At 41.2% G+C, this 12,915-nt stretch overlaps 1 protein-coding gene across 2 annotated transcripts in view; it reads left to right on the top strand.

Annotated features, from left to right (window-relative positions):
- NRIP3 (nuclear receptor interacting protein 3) overlaps nt 1-5,843 on the top strand; it is a 33,941-nt gene extending 28,098 nt beyond the window's left edge. The window contains exon 7 of one of the 2 annotated variants that reach the window (XM_038406176.2): nt 1,358-5,843. In XM_038406176.2, the coding sequence (XP_038262104.1) occupies nt 1,358-1,373 (16 nt within the window). In that variant the 3' untranslated portion in view covers nt 1,374-5,843. The remainder of the gene's footprint in view (nt 1-1,357) is intronic. The other variant, XM_043516824.1, reaches the window with a different exon arrangement.
- The last annotated feature ends 7,072 nt before the right edge of the window (nt 5,844-12,915 follow it).

Here is a 12,915-nt window from a genome sequence, read left to right as displayed (position 1 = left end):
AGTGCACCCATTGTTTCCCAGTTCCTAGGATTCCAGGCGAAAGGCACCTACCCTTACCCACTTCCTAGGGCTTGGCGTAATCTGGTCCATTTAAATACCAACCCTTACCCTTCCATGAGCTCAAGGCATATTCTTCTACAGGTTTGCAGGATCTTTTTACCAGTGAAAGAATCTTATACGGAAATATCCTTATCCTCTATTTATTAATTACCAAGCAAAACACACATGCTAATCACCGACTCCAGGGCTGGAGCACCCACAGGGAAAAAATGATCACTAGCAGCCCTCACATGAACACCCTCCCCCAGTGCCTCCCTCCCACCGCAATCAGCAGTTTCACGGTGTGCCAGAGACTCTGGTGGGGAAAGGGGGAGGAGCGAGGATGTGGTGTGCTCAGAGGTGTTCCAGGGGCAGGAAGAGGCAGGGTGGGGACTTGGGGGAAGGGTCTGTTGCAGAGCTGGGGGTCGAGCACATACCCCACCCGGCACATTGGAAATTCAGCGCCTGTGCTAAGCATACAATGCTATGCTCACCAGTCGTGATCACACAGGCAGACTTTCCCTATTGGCCACACAAGGTCGGTTACGTCTGGGTTCTGGTTGCTTGCCACATGTTATGGTCATGCAGAGGATTCTTAGCAACTCTGATTTTAAGGTGTGTCTTGTGGGGTGAGTAGTTCTTTCTTCTTTCAGCTCTTTCCTTCTTCTTCTTCTTCTTTCTCCACTGCTGCTCTCCTTCTTTGACCCTAGTTTATATAGTGAAATTTGAGTCCTGCTTAGCTTAACCTGCTTAGCTTAACCAATCATTTTACTAAAATATTACATAATAATTCTTTGACCAATCCTAACATATTGCAAAATAATTCTGTAACCAATCATACCCTATCACCTTGGTTGATTTAAATCTTTCAAAATTAGTTATGGAACAGACAGAAACAATCAAAGAACCAGACGGAGACCATACAGCTGAACAATAGAGAAGTAGGGACCATAAAGGCAAAACAATAGAAGTATAGCTTTTACAATCACAACTGTTGATTAGTCTCTAAGGTGCCACAAGTACTGCTTTTCTTTTTGCGAACTGTTGATAAGTGATTCCTTGCCAGGCAGAATGCCATCAAACAATGTTTTCCTTAAACAGCTTAAGAGATTCCTTGCTTATCTGTAATGGTGGGTACTACTGGAGGGGCACCTTCTTAACAGTCCAATATTGGGTTGTTCTGACGTAATTTAGAAGGAATGTGAGGAGTTGAATTTTTGCTTCTTGGATCCTGCTCTCCTAATGTGGCTGCAGAAAATAGCCCCAGACCTTACAGAAACTCCTATTGTATTACATTCTGTTTTTCTTCCCATTTCAGTTCTTCTGAGGAATAAAGATTGAAACGCCCACAAATGAGAAACCCTGACATCGAAGAAAAACTGCACAGCTGCTCCAGATGAAATAGCAACGTGAATCATGGATAACACCTATGCTAGGCTACAGCTGTAAAGCTAAATTCAATCATATTCTGTAGCCAGTAACTTAGCAATGTTGTCTTGTTTTTGAGATAGAAACATATGTTTCTATTTTCTAGATTCGAATATAGTGCACCACTAATTATGAATGGTTTGACAAACCTGATGAGTTTACTCTAACAATGAGAATAGTGCTTTTTATAGCAAACACAGTTATTTCATTTGAGGCTATCTTGATTAGAAGCTACCAGAATTAGATTTTTACTAATAAAGAAAAGAAGTACTTGTGGCACCTTAGAGACTAACAAATTTATTTGAGCATAAGCTTTCGTGAGCTACAGTTCACTTCATCTGCCACAAGTACTCCTTTTCTTTTTTGCGAATACAGACTAACATGGCTGCTACTCTGAAACCATTTTTACTAATGATTTTTTCAATAGCTACTATTTATATACACTAAATTGACACCACCAGGTTTAAATAGCCATAAAAGGAAGCCACTCATATTAAAATATCAACATAAATAGCACATATTGGTAAAAAAAATGACCCTAATAGCCATAATATTATTGCCATGTTATTAAGGATGTGACTGTGGAGTCTATGAGAAGAACAATCATATGATTATTCACTGATCAAATTTGTCTTCAGGACTTCTATTTACCAGAAGACTATGACCAGAACTATTCATAGTTCAATAACAGCAATTATCGAAAATTCTCCATCCTGCTAGATTTGCATATTGAGCCACAAGCACAAAGTTTTACTGTTTAAAAAGCAGCCGTGATGCTGACAGAAAATTTGGCCTACTAGATTCAGTCGTGAACCAAGCCTTAGTGGTGTAGGATATTGTGATCCATATTCACTTTGAGCGCCTTTACTTGTCTCCCACCCAAGTGCTACTCCCTGAGCCTATGCCAGCACAAGAGCTCTAGCTTGAGCTTGAAACTACCCTGGGAGCACCAGCAGTTAGATAGCTAGGTGGGCTTTAAACTCCTGTATTTCAGCATCATTATCTTTAATGCACTACTTTTATATCTATCTGCAAATTCCCCAGGAAGTCTTAAAGTGAAAGACCAAACCTGATTCCCCCTGAAGGAAACTGGGAGTTTTCATTGGGACCAGCATTTGGCCTTTTTTGTTATCTTATTTTAGTGATGATGATACTACTTCACATAGAGCTTACCTGTATAACAAAAGAAATCCACTGCACCACTTGAAAGAATCTGACCTTTTACAATGATCCTCTACATGTTTTTAAAGGCTAATGGGAATTATTTATTATCACCAGCTGAGGGGCTTCTTTCAAAGCTAAGAACTTTGTTAGACAATCAAGTCAGCTAATATCCTTCCTTATGTTATTGAGTCAGAGTGTTTGGCATAACAGGTGTCAACACAGCTAGATTTTCAAAGAGGCTCTTTGTACTGCCTCTTATGCTGTGTAACCATGGGGCTGAATCCTGCAGCCATTACTAAGCCTACACTCAGGTACCAAAAGCACTTAGGTACCAATTCAGCAAGGTACTTAAGCATGTACTTAATTTAAGCATGCGTTAGTCCTACTGAAATCAATGAGATTACTCATGTACTGAAAGATACACATGCTTATTAAGTTCTTTGCCTGATCAGGGCTTCAGCTGGTAAAATCCTGCTAGACTGAGTTTCTGCAGCACCCACTGAACTCAAATGGGACTCAACACCAGTTAGGAATTAGCCTAGTGGGAATTTTAGTCCTGACTAAGGGCTCTCCTTGACTTCATTGGGAATTAGATCAGGCCCAGAGCATGACCTGCAGAGTTTGACCCATGGTATAGGTTTGTCCTGAGTTTAGGGGATCTGTTCACAGTAACACTGATGGCTGTATACTGCTATCCTATGACTACAATAGCAGGTCTAACTTTACCACCTGGGTGCCTGTATTTTACCAACTTGGAGCTTGGTCTCTTGCAGTGGATTTGAAACTATCCATTTTTAGTCTTGGGTATTTATACTGCTATCAATTTTGGATTATTAGTGTTTTGGGCTATTTTCTATTTCAGTGATATGGTGCAGTACTCTCAGGACCGTCCTTAGGCATATGCATCTGTGTAGAGCACCTGAAAATTTGGGGAACCACTGGGTCTTAATGTCCACCCTCCTTGCTTTCCTATCCCTGTTCTGACCCTTCAGGCAGGCTCCCACAGCTGGCTGCTGCAGCCTGGTGAGTCTCCCTCGGGAGGAGATCTAGTAGTTAAATGTGAAAAAGCCTTCCAGCCTGTCAGACCTATTAGCACAACATTCTTTCAGAGTAGCAGCCCTGTTAGTCTGTATTCGCAAAAAAGAAAAGGAGTACTTGTGTATTCTTTTTTGCGAATACAGACTAACAGGGCTGCTGCTCTGAAACCTATTATGCAAGGCACTGAATTTAGCCATATGGAGTGGAAATCTATTCACAAGTACTCCTTTTCTTTTTAGCACAACATTGAAACTGTTAAAGAGCCATTCAAGTGGTAAAGAATAAATGGACACAAATCAGAGGTCAAGAATTATAACATTCAAAAACCAGTCGGAGAACACTTCAGTTTCTCCGGTCACTCGATTACAGACCTGAGAGTGGCTATCCTTCAACAAAAAAACTTCAGAAACAGACTCCAACGAGAGACTGCTGAATTGGAATTAATTTGCAAACTGGATAAAATTAACTTAGGCTTGAATAGAGATTGGGAGTAGATGGGTCATTACACAGTAAAACTATTTCCCCATGTTATTTCTCCCCCCCACCCCACCTCCCTGTTCCTCAGACATTCTTGTTAACTGCTGGAAATGGCCCACCTTGATTATCACCATAAAAGATTTCCTCCTCCTCCCCCCCCGCACCTTCCTGCTGGTAATAGCTCATCTTAAGTGATCACTCTCCTTACAGTGTGAATGATAAAACCCATTGTTTCATGTTCTCTGTGTATGTATATAAATCTCCCCTCTGTATTTTCCACTGAATGCATCCGATGAAGTGAGCTGTAGCTCACGAAAGCTTATGCTCAAATAAATTTGTTAGTCTCTAAGGTGCCACAAGTACTCCTTTTCTTTTTGCGAATACAGACTAACACGGCTGCTACTCTGAAACCTAAAAAAAACTTGCTTCCAAAGTTTTCCTGTCCTTTCTGTCCATTCCTTTCTCCCTTCATCCCCTCTCCCTCCACCCTCCATGGAAGAAAGCCCTTAAAGGGACAACACCCCTTTCCTTCCAGATAGCTGGACAAAGAGTTTCCCTTTCCTTACTTCTGGCTATCTGATGAACTAGTTTTAGGGTGACCAGACAGCAAGTGTGAAAAAATCGGGACGGGGTGGGGGGTAATAGGAGCCTATATAAGAAAAAGACCCCCAAAATCGGGACTGTCCCTATAAAATTGGTACATCTGGTCACCCTAACTAGTTTTAAGAAAACCCTCCAGCAAAATCAGTACCTTAGTAAGATATAAAATCATTTGTTATGCCTAAATTCTTTAGAAACATATTTTTTAAAGATGGTGAAATTTCATAAACGTCTATTGTTATGGAGATCACACAAAGTAAATTCAGTGTTCTCTTTTTCTAATAGCAATGAACATTGTAATGAACACACTAAACTTCTGTGACTGATTAATTTAAAATAATGTCTTTGTTTCAGTGAGTTAAATATGTAGTAATCTGGAATGATTACTTTATGAAGGCTTGAGAGTACATTTAAAATATAAAATCAGCTTAGAAATACTGATTAAGAAAATGTAAAACAGAGAAGAGCTGCATCATGTATTCCATAATATTTAATGTTATATTCAGCAAGACAGCTGACTCACCCTCACTACGAAGTTTTTGCAAATAAATGTCTGACAAACTTCAGGGCATATCAAAAAACCTGTGACTGACATTTTTTATTCCCAACTTTAGTGCATTTAATTAGGTACCTTCTGCATGTCCATTCTATGTGAGGGAGAAGGTACAGGGGTCTCTACAGGGAACTCTGACTCTCCGTCACTGTGAGGCGGGCCGGGCGTCTCATTATCCTTTGCTGCCTTGTCCTTCCTCCTCCCCCCCCCCTGCCCCCGGGCTGCGAGCTCAGGCTGCCATCGGGCATAGAGGCACCAGTTTAATCATACTGCGTAGGGCCCCATAAATCCTAAAGATGGCCCTGAGTACTCTCCTGTACATACAGTATTTTATATAAGACCACTCAATATATAGGAGAGTTGGACTGCACTGTATGATCCTGCCAATGTATTGTACAAATGTCTTTCACTAAATAGGGAATATATTTGATGAAACGTATATGCCATGAGTTTTGTATTTTGGTACTTTATTCTTTCCGTGTTTGTTACTGTGCCAAATGTCGAATTAAAGTTTAAATAAAGTTTAAGCTGCTGTTACAGTTTATTTGTTTTTGCCCTGAATAGTCCAGTGATCTGTTTTTACAAGACTTACGCTTGCAGCTGTTGAAAATATGTAATAGGTCTCTGGCCTGAATAATCTAAAAAGTAGTTTTGTAAATCGTCCTGGAATTTATTCTCTGCAGTAGTGACATGAGTCATTTACCCTGTTAGCAAGACATGAGTCCCTTTGTGATTGCTTGCTTCCAAATATGCTAAATAGCATGTAGCATATTGTTGTAAAGTAACAATGTTGGAACTTTATCTTATTTCACTGTATATCGGATAGCAATACGATCTTTGAAATGAATTTTTTTTGTTTCAATTTTACTTTTTTTTAAAAAGAGCTGTTTACACTCACAATAAGTTTCCCCACGTCGTTGAGACAAATATAGGTACGTTTAGAATAATATCAAGGAGACTTTGTGAATTTCAGATACTCCAATAATCATACTCGTAGAAACCTGGAAAGCAAAATAATTAGATGAAAAAGATAGAAAGGTCATTAGTGGGTAGTTTAGTGGAAATATTGCCTGCAACATATCGACCATAAAATAGCAGAAACCTAGGAGTTAAGCCTTCCCCAAGCTTTTAATTTTTATTTGAACAGTTTGTAGCACTGAGGCCTAAGAGTGTATTATGCAAACCACTTTGTTTCAGAAGATGCTTAGTAGAAGATGTTGCTGGCCTCCTCATAATTTACAGGGTTTACTGTCACACTATCCTACATGCATATAATTATTGCTTCTCTAATCTAATGTCCTGCTTAGCTGATATTCCTCACTTGGTTTAGAAATTCCTTTTGATCCTTCGCTTAGCCCTTCAGATATAACCTCTCCTTTTTGTCACATCACCAAATCTTTTCTTTTTCTTTTCTTTCCTTTCCTTTTCCATGTATTTCTGCTATCTGGGTGAACTAAACAATATAATTTCCTGACAAAAACAGTTGTGCATTACTGTAATATTTACTCAGAACATGTTAGTCTACGTGACCTTCATTTAAAATGTGCTTTAAAAATATTTCATTAGTGAGTTGGTGAAGATTATAAAATCACATCTCTAAAAAAATCCTTGCACAGACGCACAATCATCTTTAGCCTTAAATGCTTGGATCTTCAGACATACTGTTTTTTAAATAAATCTTTCAAAAGACCATCCTTATCTAAAATACACATTTTAATTACTATAGTAAAAAAAAACTTGCTTCCAAAGTTTTCCTGTCCTTTCTGTCCATCCCTTTCTCCCTTCATCCCCTCTCCCTCCCACCCCCATTGACGAAAGCCCTTTCCTTCAAATCCTTCAAAAGACCACCCTTATCTAAAATACACATTTTAATTACCATAGTAAAAGAATGTTCTTTTAGGGTCCAATCCTGCATCACTAGAGTCAATGGGAACTTTGCAATTGACTTCAATGGGCTTTAGTTTATATGTGTATATACAAGACTAGCTCATCCCAAGATATGGGCCCTCACTCCAAAAATCACAAATATTTTTAAAAAAATCATATTAGATCATATAGATTGCTAGGGTCCGCATGATCATAATCTAGATCTGACCCAAAACAATTATTCCATGCTACTAAACAACTCTGTCCAACCCTCTTCCCATTTCGTCTCAAAACACCTGTGGGCGGTTGGGGGCATGATTTTTCAGCATGTCTGGAAAGGAAATAAATCTAGGCCCTGATCCAGCAAGGCACTTAAGCATGTGCTTAACTTTAGTGGAACTACTCAGATACTTAAACGCTTTGCTCAGTTGGGATCCTGTGCTCTCATGACCCATGTCTGAGAGTTGAGGGGTATGTGTGGAGAATATCCTGCCAGCAGTTCCCTCTTCCATAATCAAAGCAGCTCCATGTCAAGTCCCTCTGTGACAGCATTTGTGGCAATACAGCACAGCGGACGGAGGAGTTTCCTGGTCACCCTGGCCCAAACCACTTTAGTCTTTAAAAGTCAAAAGTGACAACTTGAATTCCAGCTGGAAGCTACAGACAGCCAGTGCAGCTCAGAGTGCTGGTGTCACATGCTTCCTATGAAAAGTGCTGTTTAATAATCAGCTTGTGCGTTCCAGGCTCGCTACAGCTTCTGAATGGGCTCAAGGTGTAGCCTTACAGCAACCTAATCCTGGCAGGATAGTCACAACCAAGCACATCTAGGTCCATGTCTGAAACAAAGAGTTGCATTCACCTTACCAGGACATATGGAAAAACCCAGCCTGCAAGAAAAATAGACACAAGTGTCCCAGGAAGGCCGCTGGGAAACAGACAAAATCAGTTTCATTTCTCTCTAAATAAAATTTTTCTTTAAATCGCTTCCCACAAAATTTTTCACATTTGCCATGTTTTGTCCTAGTCTGGACAAAATTGTTTTCAAAAACACCCCCCACCTCCCTCCAGGAAAGGATTCCTATTTTCCAGCCAGTTCTAAATAAGGGCTCTCGGTTTGTAAAGGTGATTCGCAAATAGCATCTTTGCATCAGATGAAGTGAGCTGTAGCTCATGAAAGCTTATGCTCAAATAAATTTGTTAGGCTCTAAGGTGCCACACGTACTCCTTTTCTTTTTGTGAATACAGACTAACACGGCTGCTACTTTGAAACCTGTCATCTTTGACTAGAGGGGCTGATATAATTCTAGCCAATTCTTTCCGTTACTTCCCTCTACGTACTAGTAATATCTTTGCCTTGTCTGGATTGAGCCTGCATCAACTAGATCTCCTGTAGATCCTGGGTCATCCATTCTATTACACCAGCAGCACCAGCTGTAATGGAGATATACAGCCAGGTATCATACACATGCTGCATACAACATAGCCCATATCTCCTTATCACTCTTTCTAGTGTTAATGCCAGTTCTGTGCTTAATCCACTAGCCCGTTGTCTCATCTTATTTCTCACTCATTCTGATATGACGCCCTCACATGCTGGGCCTATTAAACTTGTATTACTCTGTCCTTGGACCACTGCTTTTCTTCTCTAGCCCACATGGCTTGCGGGGGAGGAAGGGTGAATGGGACCCTAGTAATCTCAAATGGGAAGTCTCTGTTCTTTGGGTTGAGGGAACCAGGAAGGAAGGGGCAGTGGAGCCCTGCTTAGAAACAGGTTATAAACCCTCAAAGTACGTTCTTTAATACTGATCCCTTTTAAACAGTTGTGTGGCAGAAGGATTTTATTCAGTACGTAACATTTAGGAGCCTGTGTGAAGCTGGAGGGCCAGACCCAGAAGCTAGGCCTGCCAATTTGCACGAGCTGCAGATGTGCTCCAAACAGTCTAGTGGTGCGCTGTGCTGTGCTTAGTGTGCTCAGACTGCTCTCTCAAGAGCTACGTCTCAATTGTTGCTGGCAAAATGTTTATTTTCCTCCAGTTTCTGGTGCCACAGTTACAAACAAATTGAATTTTTTCATGGCTCAATAATCCTACAACCTGCAGCTTTCAGCTTATAGATTTGTTTGTCAAGAGGGTGGATGTTATGATGTTCTCTCTCAGATTACAAAAAGTTCACAAGAATCAGAGTTCAGCAAAGACACGGCACAAGAGGAAGAGAAGTTAGTTGTCATCCTTCCAAGAGTTGTTACAATTTTCAAGATGCTCAGAGCTCCTGAAGCAAGAAACGAAAGGAAAATCTATACACAGCCATCCAGACAGTGGAAAACACAAAGCCCCACACTAGACCCTCCCAAAGGGAGCCTCTCCATTGACTTCAATGGGCTTTGGATCAGGCCCAAAGCCCATTTCACGGTAAGACTAGGAAATCTACCACAAGAACAAAACATCGGCTTTCCCAAGCTCAAATAGAAATTCCATAGCCAAACCCCAGAACAACTATTACCAAGAGACCAGAAAGTCTTTTAGCAACTATAGCAGCGTGTTCTGTATACTCATTAAGAGCAGACCCCTTTAGCCTAGCCTATAAGGAATATATTTCTGAGGAAGGCCAAACAGGTTATATGTTACAGAGATCATGCAGTAGCAAACCACTGTATCTATCACAGGTATTAAGAAGGCCCTTATTGCCATAATATCTGAATGCCTCATAATCCTTAATGTATTTATAGTCCTGTGAGGTAGGGAAGTGCTATTATCCCCATTTTGCAGATGGGGAACTGAGGTATGGAGAGGGTGAGGTGCAGATTCTGAAAGGTATTTAGGCTTCTAACTGCAGATCATTACCATTCCACTATCATAACACTGAAATCCATGGAAGTTAGGAGCCTAAACACCTTTGAGGAGCTGGATTAAGGGATTTGCCCAAGGTCACACAGGATGCATGTGGAGAAAGGAATTGAACACAGCTCTTTTGAATTCTAAACTAGCACCTTAACCAACCTTCCTCTCTTTATAAGAAAAGCTTCAGCTGAGGCACAGTGGCTGAGATCTGGAAAGATCAGGGGGAGAAGAAGCACTCAGCATGAGAAAGGGAGGCAGAGGAAAAGGCTAGAAAGGGGGCATTGAACTGGTGTTAGAGAAAACCCTTGGGGAGAGGGTTCGGAACCAGGAAAAGTCTTTATAGGAAGAGGTCCTGTGTCTAGAGAGTCAGGGCAGTGTTGAGTCTGAGAGTGAACAGCGGGTCCTAGTGCCAGCATCCAGTAGTAGAGGGAGGGCCTGGGTCCTCCCTATGGTGATAACTATATCAACAAGCTGAAGGCTGGGTGGACAAGAAGAGAAAGCCATAGCCCAATGAGGGTGAAGGTACTGGTCAGTCTAGGCAGGGAAGCCTGCATTAATGGGTGAATGGCTACTGAGCCTCACGAGGGCAATAAGGTATTGTTTTGAATGTCATACCCTCTAAGGTGGCATTTTGAACCTTAGCCAGAGGGCTAAGTCACCTCAACACAACAAAACCAACATGGGAGACCATCAGTCAGGAAGGAAGCAAACTGAGGCAGACTGGTGAGTGGAGCGGTCAGAACCTACTTACACCAACTATTAAGACTGTCTTAGAAAAGTCTCAAGGCCTGATGCTGGGCTCTGCTGTGCCCCCCTTCCCCACCCACTTTTGAATGGCTTGGTCTTTATAATTGGGTTTCACAACCAGCTTAACTGTCTCTCAGAGACTACCCCAAGTGCAGAGGTAGTGCAGGGCCAGTGTAGGTGACCCTAAGCTTCACCCCCCACCATGAACTCTTCAGCTTAGGAGCACGCCTGGGGTGCATCGGGGTGGGAGGAAGAGAGGGCATGCTGTACTGCAGTTAAGTTTGCACTGTGGATCAGATGCCATAAGTCAGAGTAGCCCTCTGGAGAGGGCTGGCCTCCCAAAAAGCAAGACCAGTATTGGGATTCCTTGGCTTTCCAAAAAGGCCATCTCTGCAGAGGCAATCTCTGCAGACCAGAAATGACCATTCACATCACTATACTAACCAGCATTAGTGGCAGTGTCAGGACTCGTCAGATGTTATGACCTTTTGCAATAGCTCCCTTTGCATCTTTTACACAATGTCTCGCTAAGTGTGTTGCCAAGAAATTCATTCCCTCAAGCAGGGAGGATTTCAGAGTGGAAGGAAATCTGAAGGAGTTTAAATCCTCTTAATTCCAGAGAGATCTGGGTATTAAACTGAGTCAAAAATTCCATTTCTGGGAAATCAGTTTCAAAAGAAGATACCAAACTATTTCAGATTATTGCCAGCAAATATCATACTTCAAACAAAGAACATAATCAATAGTTTTAAAGTCTAAAAGAGGGAGAGATCATTGTTTGTTTCCTCAAAACTGTCATTGGTGCTAAATCTGAAACATTTTTATACAGAGCTAAATCTCCCAAGGCAAACAGCCTGAAAGCTGTAGCCGTTGTTGGGTTCCAGGGAGAGCTACCAATAATGGAACATTGTGAAGTATTTTCTATATGTGGTTGGGCTAGTTAGTAAGGGGAAAGGATTTTCTGTTTATCTACAGCTCCCAGAATATGCAAAGTATAAACATTTTGTATTTCATATTCTAGATTTAAGGCTTCTTATACAATAGTATGGTATCTTGTCAGCTTACACGAATATCTCACCCACCATTCCAACAACACACATCAACTAGATCATGCTGTTAATTTTTAAGCAGACTGTTACCTTGACTTCAATGCAGAGTTCAGTTTAAAAGCTGATGGCATGATATGGCCTGTCCATTTACAGACCTGAACCTACAAACACTTAAGTGCATGCTTAACTATAACTACATAAAAAGAAAAGGAGTACTTGTGGCACCTTAGAGACTAACAAATTTATTGGAGCATAAGCTTTCGTGAGCTACAGTTCACTTCATCGGATGCATTTGGTGGAAAATACAGCAGAGCAATTTATATAAATCTCCCCACTGTATTTTCCACCCAATGCATCCGATTTTCTTTTTTGATAATAGGATTGTAACAGCATTCCTTAATATGGTTGTATATGGTACAGATGGGCTCCAGTATTTAAATACAGTGATATTCTAACACAGGTTCCCTGACCAGTTGAGATTGGAATCTTTACTGAGAACTGTGCTAGTCAAATCATGCTATAAACTAATCTCCTAGCTTAGAGACATCTGACCATACCCCTTTCCTCCCAGAAGTGCACTGTATGTTGGGGGCTGGGAGAGGTGTACTGTAGGAGCTGCTACTGGGCTCAATACTGCCCAAAGATCCTCCGTATCAGAGAAGATTTAGATTTCTGACTCTGCCGGCTTTATGCTGATGGACTGGCACGAAACAGTCAAAACAGAGATCAGGATCTGATCCTGTATGTTTGCTTACCAGTATAAACACCACAGTTTGTTTTTCTTCTCATGTTCATGCTGAAGTATAATATGTTTACTGTTCGTTGGTTTTGGTTTTTTGGAGAGCCTCATGAACATGCTTCTGCTCTCAGAAGTGATTGTACAGCTAATGGGGCAGAAAACACACAAGGGGTTACTGTTTCATCTTGATTTTAGAAGACTTGGATTCACAACATTCACTAGCCATAACTAACGAGATCTATAACTGATTCCCTGCACACATCACGCCATAGTTTGTCCCAGAGACTCATGCTTTGGAGATTCAAACCTAATGGGCCATCAAGACCTTCATTCCAACCCTCTGAGTCATCTTCTAACAGACCCCTTAGTGGTAATGGG

The sequence above is a fragment of the Dermochelys coriacea genome, chromosome 6 (assembly GCF_009764565.3).
Source record: "Dermochelys coriacea isolate rDerCor1 chromosome 6, rDerCor1.pri.v4, whole genome shotgun sequence".
In the NCBI taxonomy this organism is placed as follows: Eukaryota; Metazoa; Chordata; order Testudines; family Dermochelyidae; genus Dermochelys; species Dermochelys coriacea.
The sequence above is the reverse complement of the archived record's forward strand: the minus strand, read 5'-3'. Positions and strand labels throughout refer to the sequence as shown.